Source organism: Grammomys surdaster, unplaced genomic scaffold (genome assembly GCF_004785775.1).
Source record: "Grammomys surdaster isolate TR1022 unplaced genomic scaffold, NIH_TR_1.0 166, whole genome shotgun sequence".
In the NCBI taxonomy this organism is placed as follows: domain Eukaryota; kingdom Metazoa; phylum Chordata; class Mammalia; order Rodentia; family Muridae; genus Grammomys; species Grammomys surdaster.
In genome coordinates, this window is record NW_021604614.1 from 5,991,537 (window position 1) to 6,009,993 (window position 18,457).

Genomic DNA, 18,457 nt, shown 5'->3' on the forward strand with positions numbered 1-18,457 from the left:
CCACTGAGCCACGCCCCAGCCCCTCACTGGGGGATTCTAGGCAGGGGATCTACTACTGAACCACACCTTCAACCATTGCTTTTCTTTTCATTTTGAGACAGGGTCTCACTAAATTGCCCAGGCTGGCTTTGAATTCACTCTCACAGGCCAGGCTAACTTTGAACTTTCGACATCCCTACCGCAACCTTGCAAGGAGCTAAAGTGATACAGTTGTGATACCAAGCTTGCCTCTGTCTCATAGTTTTTGAAATACACCCTAAAGAACTGTTTCTCCCTCCTTTAGCAGCATAGAGTCATCGAATGCAGTATTCCTTTACACATTTTTCACGTGCATTCATTTATTTAGTTTATGTAGGCCATCATATGGAGACCAGAGGACAACTTGTGCTCGTAGGTTCTCTCCTTCTACCATTCAGGTCCTGAGGATGGACCATGGGTCATTGAGCTTGGCAGCAAGCCCCTTTACCCACTGAACCATCTTGCCAGCCTCAAGCTTTCACATATTCTCGTGTGAAGTTGGATAACCTTTGATGAACACTTAGTACATCCCAGATACTTGATAAATTTCTCTTTTACAATAGCTCCTTTAATCCCACGGCAAACAAGGAGTCTGCCCAGATTTCCTCGTCTGTAGAACATTAATTGTTCATACTTACCCTACAGGGCCCCAGTGATGAACAAATGAGGTACAGAACAGACTTCATCTCACATTGAATATCTGATAAATGCTGGCTTGTTAGGGGGCCTACAATGATGTGCATTTTACAGATGAGAAACCTGGTACTTTGGGAGGTGAACAAGTCTTCCTTAAGGTCTTACGTATAACTCAGGAGTAAGAATGTCAACTCAGGGTTGGAGAGATGGCTCAGTGGTTAAGAGTGCTTGCTGCTCTTTCAGAGGACCAGAATTCAGTTCCCAGTGCCCAATTCAGGCAGCTCATAATCACCTCTAACTGCAGTTCCAGGGGACCTGGTGCCCTCTTATGGCCACCATGAGCATTGCACCCATATGCACAATCACACACTGGAAGTGTGATTTAACTGGAAGTGTGTGAATTAACTGGAAGTAAATGTACTTACATAACGAATATGTACTCAGATAATCAGGGCAGGGATGTGAACACATAGCCCAAGTGAGCCCATGTCACAGTAATTCATGTTCTGTACAGAAGAATCTAGAATGATGGTTTTATCTGTCGTCATTATTATTATTTCCTGGAAGAGTGTGGCACTGGCTTGTCACCCCGGCATGTGGGAAGCTGAGGAAGGAAGGTCATGATTTGAGCTCAGCCTCAACTATGTAGTGAGATCCTGTCAAAGCAGGGTCGGGGAGGGAGGGGAGAAGGAGAGAACACAAGATAGAGGTGAGAGGGAGGAGAAGGAGGTATGGAAAAAAAGGAGAAAGGAAAGAGGGAGTGAAGAAAGGAGGGAGGGAGAGAGGGAAGGAGGGAAGGAGGGAGTGAAGAAAGGAGGGAGGTAGAGAGGGAAGGGGGGAGTGAAGAAGGGAGGGAAGGAGGAGGGAAGGAGGGAGGGAGGGAGGGAGGGAATGTGTTGATGGGTATTTGATCACATTGTGAAAACCTTTTCTTGTTGTGGTACGGCTCAGCCCTAGCACATACCTTTAACCCAAGAGCTTATTGTAAACAGGATTATTTGACCTTCCTTCCTTGGCTTCCCACATGCTAGGGTGACAGGCCAGTGCCACACTCTTACCCTAAGCACTGGAATACACTAAGCACATTCAGCGTGTAGGCGCTGTGTTCCCCCCCTACATACAGACCATGACCAAGTTTTATTTATAAACTTTCACAGTGAGAGGCCAACAGCAGAGGCTAATAAAGTAGGATGATCCAAAACAGGATGCTATGATAAAATTTTACTTCAAATTTATGAATTGTTTTCTGGAATTTCCCATTTAGAATTTTGGGACTGTGATTGATCATAGGTAAGAGAAACCAAACATCACTGAATCACAGGTCTAGGGCTGGTTCCAGATGGCTGGTTGGTCCATAATTGTGAGTGCTATCCTGCCAGGCTTTAATATGGCCATTTCGGCCAAGTATGCGATCCCTACACTGGCGAGGTGGAGATACCAGGCTCAAGAGTTCAAGGTCATTCCTAGCTACTTAGCCAGTTTGATACCAGCCTGGACTACTTGAGATCCTGTCTCTTTTAAAAAAGGAGGAAGAAAAGGTCATTTTTTTTGGCCAAGCACATTGGCACAAACCTACATTGCCAGCACTAAATGAGATGAAGCAAGAAGGGTTGTGGGATCAAGGCCAGCTTATAGTCTGAGGTCCTGTCTCAAACCAACCCCTAGACTAGCAAACGCTGACCAGCTCAACCAACCAGGCCAAGGATGGTCTAACCAAGAGTTAAATACTGTCTTCTAGCTTGCCTTTAAGTATTAATAAGTATGATATTTAAAGAAGGTTTGTCTTAACATCCTCATAAGAACACTTACTGTGAAGGAATGAGGTCCTGCGTTTAAATCCCCAGTACCTATGTGAAGCCAGCTGTTGCCATGCATGCTTGTAACCCCAGCATTGCAGGAGGAGACAGGCAGATCCTGGAGCATTTGGCTTTGCTGGAACCAGTGGGCTTCAGTTACGGTGAGAGATCATGTCTTAAAACAGGAACAAAAATGTAAGTTTAGAACAAGAGAGCAAGACAACCAATGTTCTCTTGACCCTGCATGTGTATTTATGCATATAGACCAGACACACACACATACACACACCATCACCACCACCACACATATATACTCTACACACATACACACATCTGTACATACAAACATACACCATACACACCCCTACACACATACACACACAGCCCTACATATAGACACATATCACACACACAAGCATACCTATATACACATACATACAATTTACATATAGACAAACATATCACTACATACATATACTCATACTCCTACACACAGACCTACATACATACACATACCTCACACAGAAACATACCTCTACACACATACACACACCCCTACATACATAGACACACACATTACACACACACAAACATATCCCTACACACATACTCCTACACACATACACACACACACATACACACACACATACACACATATATATATACACATATATACACATACACACACAAACATATCCCTACACACACACATGCACGCATATACACACACTTAAAATCCTTATCTGGCTACTAGATAAGGAATTTTTTAGACAAAAATCTAAAGAGATTAACTCTTCTTGGTGTCCTCCAGTCCCACCTGGCTTCCCCCCTCAGCCTGGCTTGTGTCCTTTGACTCACAATCGTCTGGGGCTGAGACCAAGGCTCATATATCAGATGGTTTATTTCTCCCTGTCATCACACAGCAACCCATTACAGGTTCATTTCAATAAAAGCAGAGTGAATTATTCATCAGAACATCATCACACGGAAAATTATTTTCTCCTCTGCATATAATGAGCTTCGCCAAGTGCCCACAAAGAGGGACGTCACACACACACACAAGTTGAAAGACGAGCCGAAGGAGGCTAGAATCATTTATTTTCTTGTCATCACCGAATAATTCCTACAATAATTGTCTTGGGTAATTACTATGAAAGAAAAGAATCCCAGAGAGTAGGCTGTGGACACCCTTGTGTCCTGGGGTCCTTAACCCCAGTGGTGATAAAGATGGAGAACTGTCTAGTGGCCTCTGTCAAATCTTCCTTCATGCACTCCACAGAGTGAGTATAATCTCTAACTTATGTTTAAGTGATGCATCTGGTCTGCTGAAGCCAACCTGAGCACTACAGGGCTCTGGGCTGGGGATGTAGCTTAGCTAATAAGGTGCATGCCTAGAACACACAAAGCCCCCAGTTCTTTCCTCCATATCATATAAACCAGTTGTGATGGAACATACGTGTGATTCCAGCACTCAAGAAGTGGAGGCAGGAGGGTCAGGGGTTTAAGGTCTTCCTCAGCTGTAAAGCAAGTTCAAGGCTGGCATGGGCTATATAGGTCCCTATGTAATGGTTGGTCTTAAATGTCAACTGGACACAATCTGAGAAGAGAGTCTTCATGGGGAATTGTTGGCCTGAAGGTATGTCTGTGAAGGGTTGTCTTGATCACTAGTTGAGGTGGAAAGACCCATCCTGGACATGGGCGGCGCCATTCCCTGGGCTGTTAATGAGCGAAGCAAGTGAGTACAAGCAGCAGGCAGCATGGATGCATTTGCTTTCTTTGCTCTGTGGATGTGAAGGGACTGGCTGCTTGAGTCTTTGCTTTGGCTTTCCCACCATAATGGGTAGTAGCATGGAATAATAAACCAGATCCACCCTTTCCTCCTCCAAGTGGCCTTTGTTCAAGATGCTTTATCACAGCAACAGAAATGAAGCTAGAACATTCCCTCTCAAGCAAACAAACAAACAAATCCTAAAGCGTTACAGGCTCCAAATCCCCTAGATGCCCTTCCTAAAAGCGACCCCACCTGCACAGAGCTCTGGCCAGAGGCCTATGCCACCAACGCCTTTTGTCTCTCTACTTGCAGAATCCAGGCATCGATATCGGTGATGTCTCAGAAAGAAAAGCATTAAGGAAAAGTTTGAAGTGTAAGAACTTCCAGTGGTACTTGGACCATGTTTACCCGGAAATGAGAAGATACAACAACACTATCGCATATGGGGAGGTAAGATCGACCACACTTGAGGGACAACATGGCCTTTCTCCCTTCCTCCCCTTAGCGATTCTTGGAGGGACAAGGTTCTCTCAATAGCAAGGGTATGAAGGCAGGGATGGGACCATGGCTTTGTTATCTGCCCAAGCAATGACAGTTTTGAGATGTTTTGACATTGGGGGTCTCTGGGCCATGTAAGGGAAGACACTGAGCAGGAACTGGGTCATAAGAAGAGCCAGGGAGCGGAGGATATGGCTCAGTGGTAGAGCTCTTACTTAACATACTTTGCTCAAGTTCCTGGGTTAAATCCCTATTGAGACACACACATACACACACACGAGAGAGAGAGAGAGAGAGAGAGAGAGAGAGAGAGAGAGAGAGAGAGAGAGAGAGAGAGAGAGAGGAGTTGAGGGGAGACAGAGAGATGCAGAAGCAGAGCTGGGTGGTAATGCATACCTGTAATCCCAGCTATAGGATTTTCATGGGTTACATGGTGAGCCAGGACAATTTAGATAATATAGCATTACTCCATCTCAAAAACAGAACAAAATAAAATAAATTAAATAAAATAAAATAGAGAGGCTAGGGTAAGTCCAGAGCCTCTATTGTTCATCATTGTAGGCTGTGGATAACCAGTGATATATGAGAGAGAGGTGGGGGAGGGGAGAGACAGAGAGACAGAGAGAAAGACAGAGAGAGACAGAGACAGAGAGACAGAGAGAGACGGAGAGAATTCTCAGATTTTCTGTAGTGAGGCAATCACACTTTCTAAAACATTCAAACGTCTTGGCATGGTGGTGCATGTCTTTAATCCCAGCACAGGAGGCTGAGACAGGAGAATAAGGAGTTCAAGGCCATCCTCAGCCACACAGTGAGTTTGAGGCTAGTCTGAGCTATGCAAGACTATACCACAATAAACAAACTCAACAAAAAATGTCTTTTGATCTAATCTGCTAGACTCTTGTTCTAGTACACTGTTGCCCACCATGTGGCCCCTCTTAGCCTCCGTTTCTTAGTGTATACAAATGAGAGAAATCCAAGTAGGGATGCTGGGCAGAACGGTGAGCCATGGTCTGTAGGGTCTATAGCTCAGTAGACAATGTGTGGCAGCCATTGGTAATGTGTGCTAACTGCCTTCTCCTCTCCTCTTTAAAATAAAAGGACTTTCATTACTGAAGGAAGGTCAGTAATGTGAAGAAAAAATCAGAAAGTGAGCAGGGACTCTCTAATTGTGTGTCTTGCTTAGCTCTTTGTAAGAGAGGCCATGAGTGGCTAGTCTCCACTGCTTGCCTGGCATATGAAGGGTCCCTAAAGCTCCATACCCTACACTGCATACAGCATCGTGGTGCATGCCTGTAATCAGTTCCAGGTTATCCTTAGCTACATAGTAAGATCAAAGCTATCCTGGGCTACATGAGATCCTGTCTCAAAACCTCTTCCCAACATAAAACGAAGACACGACATAAGTCATAGAGCCCTGGAGATAAATCTGATATCTAAAGGGAGATGGGCTTCTAATGTTGAAAAGGTTGTGGGAGGAAGAGAGGAGAAAAAGCACAATTGATCTGAGCTCATAAAGAAATATAACCCACACTCTGAATGTGGAAATGTTCTGCCAAACTGGAAATTTATACATCACAAATCTTACAGATGAATAGTACTTTATGTGTAGAGAGCCCTACGATTCAATTTAAATAAAAGAATTGATTTAAGTAACAAAAAAAAAGTCCCCCTTCAAAGAAAAATAGACCAGATGTCTTGATTATTTTTCCTGGTGCTGTTAAGAGACACCATGAACAAGGCAACTTATAAAAGAAAGCATTTGCCAGGCAGTGGTGGCACATGCCTTTAATCCCAGCACTCAGGAAACAAAGGCAGGAGGATCTCTGAGTTCGAGGCCAGCCTAATCTACAGAGCAAATTTTAAGAGAGCTAGGGTTACACAGAGAAACCCTGTCTTGAAAAACATAACAAAAAAAAAAAGGAGAGAGAGAGAGAACAGATTTTTTTTTAAAAAAAAAAAATGGTACAGTTGACAGTAGTCGTGAAGCAGGTTTGAGAACCTAGCATTCCAGACACCAAGGCAGGATTCTCGTGAGTTTGAGGCTAGCCTGGGCTACATAGGAAGCCTCTTTCTGGAGAGAGGGTGTAAGAGAAAATACTAATGCCACGTCACAGACAGGCTTCTGGGTACAATGGCAGAGCGTGTCCCTGCGCCACACCAAGGGCAGCCATTCCAGCCAAGCACAGTGTAAACTGGCTATTTGATTGGCCTTGGCAAAACCCAGACACCATAGTTTGATTTCTTTGTCTACAGAGAGCAAATTTGCCCTTGTTTTGTAAATACTACCAATATATAAAGGGTGCAGAAAATGTAAAGATGGAAATAAAACCTCCTGTCTTCTCTGTTTGGTAAATTTACCATATGCTGTTGTAGTTCAGACAGTCTTTGCATTCAAGCAAACAAATTCACTTGGTAATAACATTTATCATTATTTAGACTGTTCATTTTATTTTATTTACTTTAGAGAGACAGGATGTCACAGAGTAAAGACAAGCTGTCTAGAAAGTCATCGTTCTGGCCTTGAACTCAAGGCAATCCTCCTGCCTCAGTTTTTTGAGTGTTGATGTTTTATATATGTTTTATATATAAGTGGTTTCTTGTAGTAATTTAGACGCGTGTGGAGCTCAAGTGTCTGGATTCATGTATGTGCACATGTGTGGAGGCCAGAGGCCAATGCTGGGTGTCATTCTTCAGACACACACACACACACACACACACACAGAGAGAGAGAGAGAGCAGACATACACAGAGAGAGAGAGAGAGAGACAGAGACAGAGACAGAGAGATAGGGACAGAGGCAGAGACAGAGGCAGACACAGAGAGAATTGAGAATGTTTCTTATTGGCCTGGAAGTGGGCTAGGCTGACTGTACAGTGAACCCAGAGCTCCACCTGCCTCTGCTTCCTTAGGACTCGGATTACAAGCATGAGCCACCATGTTTAGCTTTTTATGTGGACCCTGGGGTTCAAACTCAAGTCCTCAGGTTTATAAGGCAAGTGCCTTGCCTGAGCCATCTCTCCAGCCCAGGCCTCTGGGACTTCTAGAAACTTCTGTTACACACTGTTCCAAACCCTGTGTTGTTTGCTTGCTTGCTTGTTTATTTTGTTTTAACTATTTTAAATATTTATTTATTTGTTTGTTTATTTATTACTGTTTTCCATGATTTCTGCCAGGAATGATCTAAGAGACTGATCTTAAGTTCCTAGAGTTAATTAAAACCAGAATCAGTGTTGAGGTCCATTTATGATTTGCTTATACAGCTGCCCTGGGCCTGATCCCACCCTCATCCACCAACCCCCACTGAGATGACTTTAAACCTGAGAGCCATGTGAACCCACCTGAACATCCCTTTAAGGCTGGGGAGATGGTTCCCTTGGTAAAGTGATTACCTGAGTTCGATCTCCAGAACTCATGGAAACAAACAAACAAGAATATAAACAGGGCATGGTGGGGCATACTTCAAATCCTGGCAGCACTGGGGAGGCCGAGTCAGGAAGATCCCTCGGTCTCGATGCTCTAGCCTTCTTGGTGAGCTCCAGGGTAGTGAGAAACCCTGTCTTATGTGTATGAGTGTTTGTTTCTCTTGTCATGTGTGCCCATGTACTATGTGCATGCAGTACCTGAGGAGGCCAGAAGAGGGCAGCACAAATCCCCCTGGATCTGGATGGTTGATATCTGCCATGTGGATGCTGGGAAACAAACCCGAGTCCTCTGCAAGAATAGCATCTTAGCTGATGCTTCATCTCTCCAGCCCCTGTCTCCTTAAAAAAAAATATTATTTATTTGTGTGTATGTATTTGTCTGTGTGGGAATGGGTGTGTGCGGGCGAGCATAGTTGATTATAGAGACCAGAAGAGGGTATCAGATCCCATGGGCTGGAGTTAGAAGCGGTTGTGAGCCATCGTCCTTGAGTCCTGGGAACTGAACTCAGGTCCTCAGTAAGACCAGCCAATGCTCTTAACCACTAAGCTATCATTCCTAACATGTTCTTTTATGGGAGCAATGGAAAAGGAGTGGGGAGGGGGTTGTAGGTCCGACTTCCCAGGACACAGAAACAGGGCTCCCACCTAAGATACCCACTCTAGGGCTTTGTCTGGTATGCTCAAGTTATGGGCTCACAGATTCAAGTGCTGATCCTTATTTGGAAAGAATTGTGTGACCTCTATTAAAATCACAGCCAAGGGATGTTGTGGTGGCTGGGGAACTGCGTCTCTCCTAGATGGTTTCTGATGGGCGTGTTTCATCTCTTCCTACAGCTTCGTAATAATAAAGCCAAGGATGTCTGCCTGGACCAGGGACCACTAGAAAACCACACAGCAATACTGTACCCATGCCACGGCTGGGGACCACAGGTAGGAACATGTATCTGACCAGGAAGGGAGTAAAAGCAACAGTTTCTTCTATTGCTCGTTATTCCAAATCCTTTACTTTTTTATAGAACTTGGAGGTTTTTCTGGTTGTGTCACTAAGGAAGGTAGTTTACTGTGAGGGATTAATACTGATGGTAAGCTTGACAGGACTTAGAATCACCAAAGAGACACCCCTCTGAGCATGTCTGAAATGGATTAGTTGGGTTTGAAGACAGACACATGGGCTGGGGTCTTGGACTGAATACAAAGGAGACAGTGATCTGAGAACCAGCATCCACCTCTCTCTGCTTCCTGACTGTGGATACAATGTAACCAGCTGCCTCACTAGACTGCTGTCATGCCTTCCCCACCAAGATGGGCTTGCACCCTCAAACTCTGAGCTACAATAAGCCTGTCCTTCCTTCCTTCCTCTCTCCCTCCCTCCTTCTGTTCCTTCAGTTGCTTTTGTCATATATTCTGTACAGCAGTAATAAAAGTAAATAATACAGTCACAGCTATACAAGTGTCAAGAGGGACAATGTGTATGCTACATATTGAAAAGAAAATCAGGATAAGGATCAGAGTCATTTACTAACAGACAGAGATGTACTGTATTGTGTCATTTTAACCAAAAATACCTACCTATAATCATGAAGAAACAACAGAGACCCTTTTTTAAAAATATGTATGGGTGTGTCTGTGTTGAGGTATGAGTACCATGGGCATGCTGTACCCAGGGAGACCAGAAGAGGGCATCTGATCCCTTGAAGTTGGGTTACAAAGCAATCTTTACTTGCACAACATGGGTGCTCGGAATTGAATCTGGGTCTTCTGCAAGAGTAACAAGCACTCTTGTCTATTGTTTTACTGAGGGTTTCTATGGCGACAATGAAACACCCTAACCAAAATAGTAAGTTGGAGAAGAAGGGAGTCATTCAGCTTATGCTTCCACATCATGTTCATCATCAAAGGAAGTCAGGACAGGAACCTCAAACAGGGCAGGAACCTGGAGCAGGAGAGGACGCACAGGCCATTGAGGGTGTTCTGCTTACTGGCTTGCTCTCCATGGCTTGCTCAGCCTGCTTTCTTATAGAACCCAGGACCTCCAGCCCAGGGATGGCACCACCCACAATGGGCTGGGCTCTTTCCCATCAATCACTAATTGAGAAAATGCCTTACAATTAGATCTCATAGAGGTATTTCCCCAACTGAGTTTCCTTCCTCTAGTTTGTGTCAACTTGACACCAAACCAACCAGTACACCTACTAAGCTCCACAGAGACCCTTCTGAGAAACCAACTGGCATGTCCACCCTGAAAGCCCTCCATCTCTTTGGTGGTTAAATACCAGTACAAGAACAGAGCCCTCACCAAGGAAAAAGAAAATGTTTTCAGGCTGTCAGAGAATGCAAGGCAGCTTGAAAAGGGCCCAAATGGTCAATAAGTAAGAGCAGAGATCGAAGATTCGAATCTCCCTTAATAACTTGGTATGAGTACGCTGTGTGTGTGTGTGTGTGTGTTCTAAGGATTTAGCAGAAGTTCCCTAAGACAGGGAGGAAGTATATCTCAAATACCATTAGACAGACTTGGCACTCACAGACATAGTAAATATTCTGTCAGCCAGCAATCACAAAAGGCAAGTTACAAACTGGGAAAGCATTTACCCTCCCTTCTTGAAGACCTAGCCAGTCCATGCTAACTTGATATATTAGTTTCTTTTCTCACTGCTGTGACAAAAAACCTGTCAAGAAGCATTGTAAAAGGGCTAGAGAGATGGCCAGGACAGTCCCTGGGGCTTTCTAGTCAGTCAGTCTAGCCAAATCATTGAGTTCCAGGTTTAAAGAAACCCTGCCTCAAAAGACCAGGTAGAAAATGATAGAGGAAGAAGCTGGATGACGACCTCTGGCCTCACATGTTCATACATGCACACACACATGTGCACACATGTGTGCACCGACACACCCATGTGCATACATACACGCACATGCACACACATACACACCTAGAAAAGAGCATTCAGCAGTAGAACTCTTATCTAGTATGCCCAAAGACCTTAGTTTGATACACAGCACTATAAATATAAAACTTTAACTAAAAGTGGTTTAAAGAAGGCCTAAGTAGACCTAGACATGGTGGTGTATACCTGGAATCCCATCTGTCAGGAAACTTGGGATTTTTGAGTTTGAAGCCAGCCTGGGTGAGCTACATAAGAAGAGCATTTAAAGAATCTAAAAACAAAACAAAACAAAACAAAAACTAACTGAAGAACAGGAGCTGAGGAGAGCTTGGTGGTTAAGTGCACATTTTTGCTTTGGTTCCCAGCATCCATGTGTGGTGGCTCACAGCTCTGGCTTCAAGGGATTTGTCACCCTCTTCTGGCATCCATGGAAAACGACATTCGCACATGCATACAGCCCGCCACCCCCACAGACAATAAATATAACAAATATTTGCAAATAAAACAAAAGACTACATCCAGGTAGCAATGAACACTCACAAGCTTCCTCCCTCCCTAAGTAGGAGCCAAGGAGATTGAGTACCACAGTGCTTTTCTGGTGGAAGCTGACTGATAGTCATAGCACAGCACCAGAGCATCTGTCGGGTAATAACTGGAATTCATCTTTTATCTGCCCCACCAGTGGACAGAAAGTCCCTGTCATTTACTTGATTGCAGAATGGCACATAGGCCCCTCATTGGCATCACCGTGCCCAGTTAAAGGATAAACTTCTAACAGCATTGACTGCTTTCTCTGAACTGACATTGAAAGCAGGTCTAACAGTGTTTTCAGCTCCCACTGCACACTCTGAGTATGTGCTTGGCAAGACTCTCCAGCCGCCAGCCAGCCAGCCAGCCTGTGCCTCTGCTCCCCCATCAAAGCTTCCCCTTTCCTTCCTAATGCTGCTCCTTCTGATGGAGGAGTCCCCTTGCCCCACCAAGCACATTGGCATCTTTTTTAAATTGCTCCATAAATACCATGGGCAGAGGCTGAATCATGCTTCCAGACCCAGGCAACTCCCTAAAGAGAAGATGGGCGTTCCACGGCCATTGTTAGCTTAATTAATGGACTCTGTGTTGTAATTTATTATCAAGCAGCAATTAAACAGAGATAAAATAGGCACCTCGGAGGATAATTTCCTGTCTTGCAGCATGTGTTTATCAACAAGATGGAAGTAGTTCCTGGCCACTCAGAGTGCCTGCTTGCGCTGAAGTGTCTGTTACAAGTTAAGAGTCTTGTTTTTGTCTGATTAATAATTTGAATTAGACAAAGATCCACTTTTTTCTTGAGTCTAATATTTGTTTAGATCTTCTTTTAAAATAATTGTGTGTGTGTGCTTACGCACGAATGCACTCACACACGTGTGTTGGTGATTGTGCATGCAAGGGCCCCCAGAGAACAGAAGAGGGCATCAGATCCCCTAGACCTGAAGTTACAGGTGTGAGCTGTCTGACGTGGGTGTTGGAGACCAAGCATGTGGGAGACATTTAAGATTCAAGTTCTAGCAGGAGCCCACAGATCCCAGCCTTTTGCCAGGACTGGGCTAATGCCCAGGATGGTCATAGGACAACCTAACAGAAGGACTAACTGACCATGAATTTGACTTTCTTTGCACCCTTCTTGGTGTGTGTGTGTGTGTGTGTGTGTGTGTGTGTGTGTGTCTGCCAGAGGTTAACTCTGGGTGTCTTTTCTTAGATGCTGTTCACCTTATTTTTGAGACAGGGTCTGTTACTGGCCCAGATCTCACCCGGTAGGCTAGGTTGCCTGTATATTGAGACCTGGGGATCCTCCTGGGGTTACTTCTATCCCCACCTCCCCAGCACTAGGATTTCAAGTGTGCACCATCATATCTGGATATATATTCATAAACATATGCATATGCATATACATATATGTATGCATACATAGCAAGCCACTTAACAGATTTTTTTGTGTGGGTTCTGGGATTCAAGCTCAAGTCTTCCTGCTGGCACAGCAGAGCAACAGGGCCATCTTCCCAGCCCCTTACTTCTGTCTCTCCCAGCCCTAGCAGCCCATCTTCCCCAGCCAGGGTTTCTGATTGCCCTGAGAGGCAGGTCACACTGCCCGCTAGGACCCTAGGGACTTCCTAAAACCTCGCCTCAGTTATTTACTGTCCTGTGGTATCCAGGCTGCCCTCTCAAATCCCTCCAGCTTGACCAGGATGTTTATGAAATTCCGCTGCATCCGCAAGGTGTCGAAATGGGAAACATCACAGCAGGTTGTGAAGAAGCTCCACGGCCGTGACATGTCCATCCATGATGGACTTTTAAACTGACTGGATCTTACAGAGCCAGCCGTAACTGCTGTGAGTTCATGAGGACAGCAGCCCCATCGTGTCTAGAAGGCCGCATCTCTCAGCTCTCCTCCCCATCCTCTGGCTCTTGTTCTTTCTGCCTCCTCCACTTCAGCGCGAGGGAGGTCGATACAGATGTCTCTATACTTATTCTCAGCATTTTGACCAATTATGAGTCCCTCCATTAACCACAGCCCACTGATGAAAGAGGTCAGCATCCCAAAAGCAAGTTGTGCATGAAAGAGAAAACATTCAGTTCCCACTTGCGAGGTGTCTAGCTCTGTTCTGGGGGCGCTTTCTGGTCAGATGATGTTTTTGTTACTCATCTTGTCCTTATGGTAAAATACCTTCAAAAATTTTAAGGGAAGAAGGGTTAACTCTGGCTCTCAGTCCGAGGGTACCGACCATCAGGAAGAAGACGGCATGGCGGCAGAGTGGGCTGTGGGTGTGGCAGCGAGAATGTGAGTGTTTGTTTACATCTTTGTGAATCTGGAAAAAGAAAGGGGAAATACCAGTGCTCAGCTGGTTCTCGTTCTCTCTCTCTCTCTCTCTCTCTCTCTCTCTCTCTCTCTCTCTCTCTCATTCCTCTCTCCCTCCCTTCCTCCCTCCCTTATCTGTGCAAGGATTGTAGGAATTTGTATGCATGTGCATATGTGTATGTATACAGAGGACAAAGGGCAACTTTAAGTGTCATTCCTCAAGGACTTGCTGGTATGTGTATTGAGAGGTCTCTCACGGACCTGGAGCTCACCAAGTAGACTACTCAGCATCACCAAATAGACTCATCAGGGTCACCAAGTAGACTATTCTGGGTCATCAAGACAAGCTGGCTCACCAAGTAGAGGCTAGTCTGGCTGGCCAGCCCACAGATCCATCTGTCCATCTGTCTTCAATCTCCCTCCTGCCACTACTACGTTTATAGACTTTTAACCTGGTTCTGGGGATCAAACTCAAGTCCTTGTGCTTGCAAGGCAAACTGTTTGCTAAGAGAACCATCTTTCCAAGCCTGGCTATCTTTATTTCCTCCTTTATGTTCTCTGGGTGTCCAGCTTATGAGTTAATGCTACCCACATTCATGGAGAATTCCCCTCCTCAGTTAAACTTTCCTGGGATCACACTTACAGGCACACCTAAAAGTATGCCTTATCAATGCCCCACTTATTTATTTATTTATTTGTTTATTTATTTATTTATTTATACATTGTGTGTGTATGTGTGTGTGTATTTCCCTGTGTGTGTGCACATGCATACACATGCACTCATACGCAGGGGTCAGGAGCACAACCTACAGGAACCATTCTCTCTTCCATATGGATTCCAAGAATTGAACTCAAGTCCCAAGGCTTGGCAGCAAACACCTTCACCAGTTGAGCCCTGTTGCCAGCCCCTTAAGCATTTCTTAATCCAACTGAGTTGACAATAGAAATTCACCATGCTCAGGGCCAGGTATACCACTGTCCCTTTTGCCTGTCCTCTCTGTTGGTGTGTATTCCTCTCACTCTCCCTTCCTTCTCTCGGTTAATCTATCAGCAGAACGGCACATGAGAATTGTTTTTTGTCCCCTAATTAAATATAATCCGATCTTAGACTCCCTCTCCAATGGCTTCATCTTTGAAGTGATGTATCATATAAATGCCCTGTCATTATGATGCATTGTGTCAATAAGGTACTCACACCCAGATGAAGTGACATGGCCCAGTGAGCGATTAGCTTGGGGAAGGCAAAAGCAGATGTGAGTGACAGGCAGGAGGCTGCCACCTAAATTCAATCCTTTGAGCGCTGAGGGGAGGAGACAGAGCCACGGGGAGCATGACGAGGTGATCTCCCAAGGAAAGAAGTAGGGACCAGAAATTAGCCTTGTGATTCTAGGGACACGACTCTACTATTTGGTAAATGTCCCTTTTACCTAGGGTGTGACCACTTTATGTTTGATTCATTTTAAAGATTCATTTTTATGTTCCTTATGTATACTTATGTGGGTCTATGCATGCAAGTGCAGTTGCCTTAGGAAGCCAGAAGAGGGTGTCAGATCCCCTGAAGTAGTCTGGCAGTTGTGAGCCACCTGACATGAATGCTGAGAAGCAAGCTCAGGTTCTCGGGTCCTCTAAAAGAGCAACCACTGGACCATATCCCCAGCCCTACCCCTATATTATTATTATTATTATTTATTATTATTATTATTTATTATTTATCATTATTATTATTATATGTTCCAGCCGCTGCACACAACACTGCCTCCATTCTCCATTAAGAGCTCTTTTGTGTGGTTGGTGCTTGTGCATTTGACTGATAATCATTACTTTGGGAACTCTGGCTCCTAGGTCCAAGTGCCTTAGAACTCAGATGAGCATCTTTCACAGAGACCCCAGTAAAAGGCAAGATTATACACTTGGGACTTGCAAACACAGTCTGGGCTTCACGGGACCCACACTCTTTTCCTGTCCATGGTTCACCATCTCTTCCCTACTTCCAATCCCCAATTCCAATCTTCAATTTACCTTTTCTTTTGACATAAGGCTTCACTGAGTTGCCCAGGCTAGCCTTAAAATCACTCATTCTGGTCTCTTATCTCATAGTTATCTTATACATATCTGGCACTTACTGTCCACCCACCTCAGACTTCTGAGTCGGTAGGACCCCAGGTCTGTGTCACCAAGCCCATAGAGGTGCAAGGATAATTTTCAAAGACTTTGCCCATTTTTAACGGAAAGGATCTGAGTTCACAGTAAGTCAGGGTGGGTCCTAAAATGATTGATGTTGATCATTGGAGCCAGTGAGTTCCCACCAGAGGAGGCAAAGAAAGACGGGGGTGGCAGCCACCTGTAATCCCAGCACTCTGGACACAAAGCAAGAGATACCCCAGGACAAAGGTGACTAGCTCAACTAGGCAATTCAGTGAGCTCTGTGTTCAAGTCAGTAAACAAAGTCGAGAGCAACTGAGGGAGATTCCCAGTGTTAATCTCTGGCCTTTATATACATGCACACACAGATGTGCCCAGACACATGCAAACACGCATACACCCATATACGTGAAAAATGAAAACCAGAGACACCCAGTAGGGATGAAGGGGTAGAAGTGGAGATGAAGAAGAGAGGAAGCTTGTAGGAGCAGCCTAGGGACAGACTCAATGCTCAGTCAGCCCACATGCCCAGCCTACAGCACCCCGTAAGTTCATAGAACATCAGCTCTCAGGGGACTTTGGGGCAGCACAAGCTTAGAGTGTTCAGGTGCTGGCAACAGTCTAGGGCCTGGAAACACTAAGTGCACACGGGCCACACTAACATCTATGGAGATAATAAAATAAATTTAAACCACATTAAAATGAAAAGGTCCGGTGAAACAGAAACAAGGCTCTGGTTCTCCAGTGGTGTACACTGTTGTTTTTTATGCTAATTCCATATGTAAATGAGGGTCCGTGTAGAAGGTTCCTGTGCACCGCTAGCCCGCCACGTCCTTTGCCTGACTGGCTCCTGTAACCACAGGCTCTTCTACCCAGCATCTTTGTTTCCTGAAATAACAACTCTGAGACTTTTTATATGTGAGTAAGTGCCTGGGCCAATAGCTTTGCCTCATAACTCCATTATCCCAATTAAACTAATCTAAGTCTTGCCACGTGATTAGTTACCTTTCCTCCAGTTCATGAGTCTGTCTCCATCAGCATTAGGGGTGAATCTCCCCTGCACCTGACTCTATCCCAGAGTTCTCCCCCCCCCCCTTGCTCACTCTCGCTCTCTTTTACAACCCACCTTCTAATTCTGCCTCAGCTTCATTGGCCATAGGCTTTTTATTGACAGGTGATGCTTCCACAGAGTACATAGGAGGTTCTCTCTGTGTTCCCTACATGTACAGAACATCTCAGGACAGGCTGGAGGGATGTCTCAGTGGACAAGAGTGTCCTTGCTGCTCTTGCAGAGGACCCAAACCCAATCCCAAGTACCCATGTCAGGTAGTACACAACTGCTTACAACTCCAGCTCCAGGGGATCCAACACCCTACTCTGGCCTCTGAGGACACTGCACTCAGGTGCACATAGGTTAAATATAAGATAGGTCTTCAGAAAAAGAACAGGGCAGGAGAAAAACTTTTCTATATTCAAAAGAGTAGTCCCAGTCACAAGAAGCCATTCTTACGTGTCTCAGTTGAGCGTGAAGCTAAGACATCAACTGAAGAAGCAGGCTGGACTCAACAGAACACACACACACACACACACACATCTCCTGAACAGAAAGTACACAAACTCCACCGACCCTAGCTTTCCATGCTGACTGTGCCTGATTTTAAAGTGACAAGAGAGTCCCTTAATGGTAAAGGCTTTGCGAGCCATGTTTTTATCGGCAGCTTAATGGATTTTTCAATGCGTCCCAGAGTCATTTCGCAATTATTGTCAGGTTTTTTTGTTTATCTGGCTGTAACCTGAATATTTCAATTCTCCCTCAAGGCTGTTAAATCTGGGTTAATAGTCGTGAGTCTCTCGTAGATCATCTCAGCTAGAACACGCTCTTCTCTTCTAAATGAGAATTAATGGTATTTGGTGGCCAGAGGTTTTATTTTTCCTCCTGCACCAGGGTTGCAGATAATAAGGTTCATTTCTTCTCTTGGACCCAGCAGGCAAATCTAAAATGACCCTCCCCCCATTTAAAGGTATTTAGCCACCACTGGCTCTTTGTAATACACTTTTCTTGATCCTTGTGGCTTTCAAAAATGGGTGGGATGCTGTTAGCCTAAAAACCACAGGGCTGGGGAGATGATTCGGCATGCAAGGACCCACGTCCCATCGCCAGAACGCATGCAGAAAGACAGACAGACATGGTGGTTCAGCTCAGCTTTCAGCACTGCCAAGGTGGAGACATCCCTGGGGCTCCTTGGCCAGTCAGCCTTGCCTCTTTAATGAATACTGGGAAATTGAAAATCCAATCTCAAAATGTAAGGTGTAAGACTCCTGAGGAATGACACCCCAGGCTGACATCTGGCCTACGCGCGCATGTGGACACACACACACACACATACACACGCATGCACGCACACACACAGGCACATATGCACCTTCTCACAAATGTATACCCACATGAGCACATG

The 18,457-nt window shown here is 45.0% G+C and overlaps 1 protein-coding gene and 1 long non-coding RNA gene across 2 annotated transcripts in view; one reads left to right on the forward strand and one right to left on the reverse strand.

Moving 5' to 3' along the window:
* Nucleotides 1-18,457, forward strand: part of Galnt17 (polypeptide N-acetylgalactosaminyltransferase 17) — a 422,194-nt gene that overhangs the window by 393,126 nt on the left and 10,611 nt on the right. The window contains exons 8-9 of the mRNA XM_028766121.1: nucleotides 4,534-4,671; nucleotides 8,979-9,074. Coding sequence (XP_028621954.1) covers nucleotides 4,534-4,671; nucleotides 8,979-9,074 — 234 coding nt within the window. The remainder of the gene's footprint in view (nucleotides 1-4,533; nucleotides 4,672-8,978; nucleotides 9,075-18,457) is intronic.
* LOC114620108 overlaps nucleotides 13,812-18,457 on the reverse strand; it is a 28,055-nt gene continuing 23,409 nt past the window's right edge. The window contains exon 3 of the long non-coding RNA XR_003711271.1: nucleotides 13,812-13,869. This is a non-coding gene — a long non-coding RNA (uncharacterized LOC114620108). The remainder of the gene's footprint in view (nucleotides 13,870-18,457) is intronic.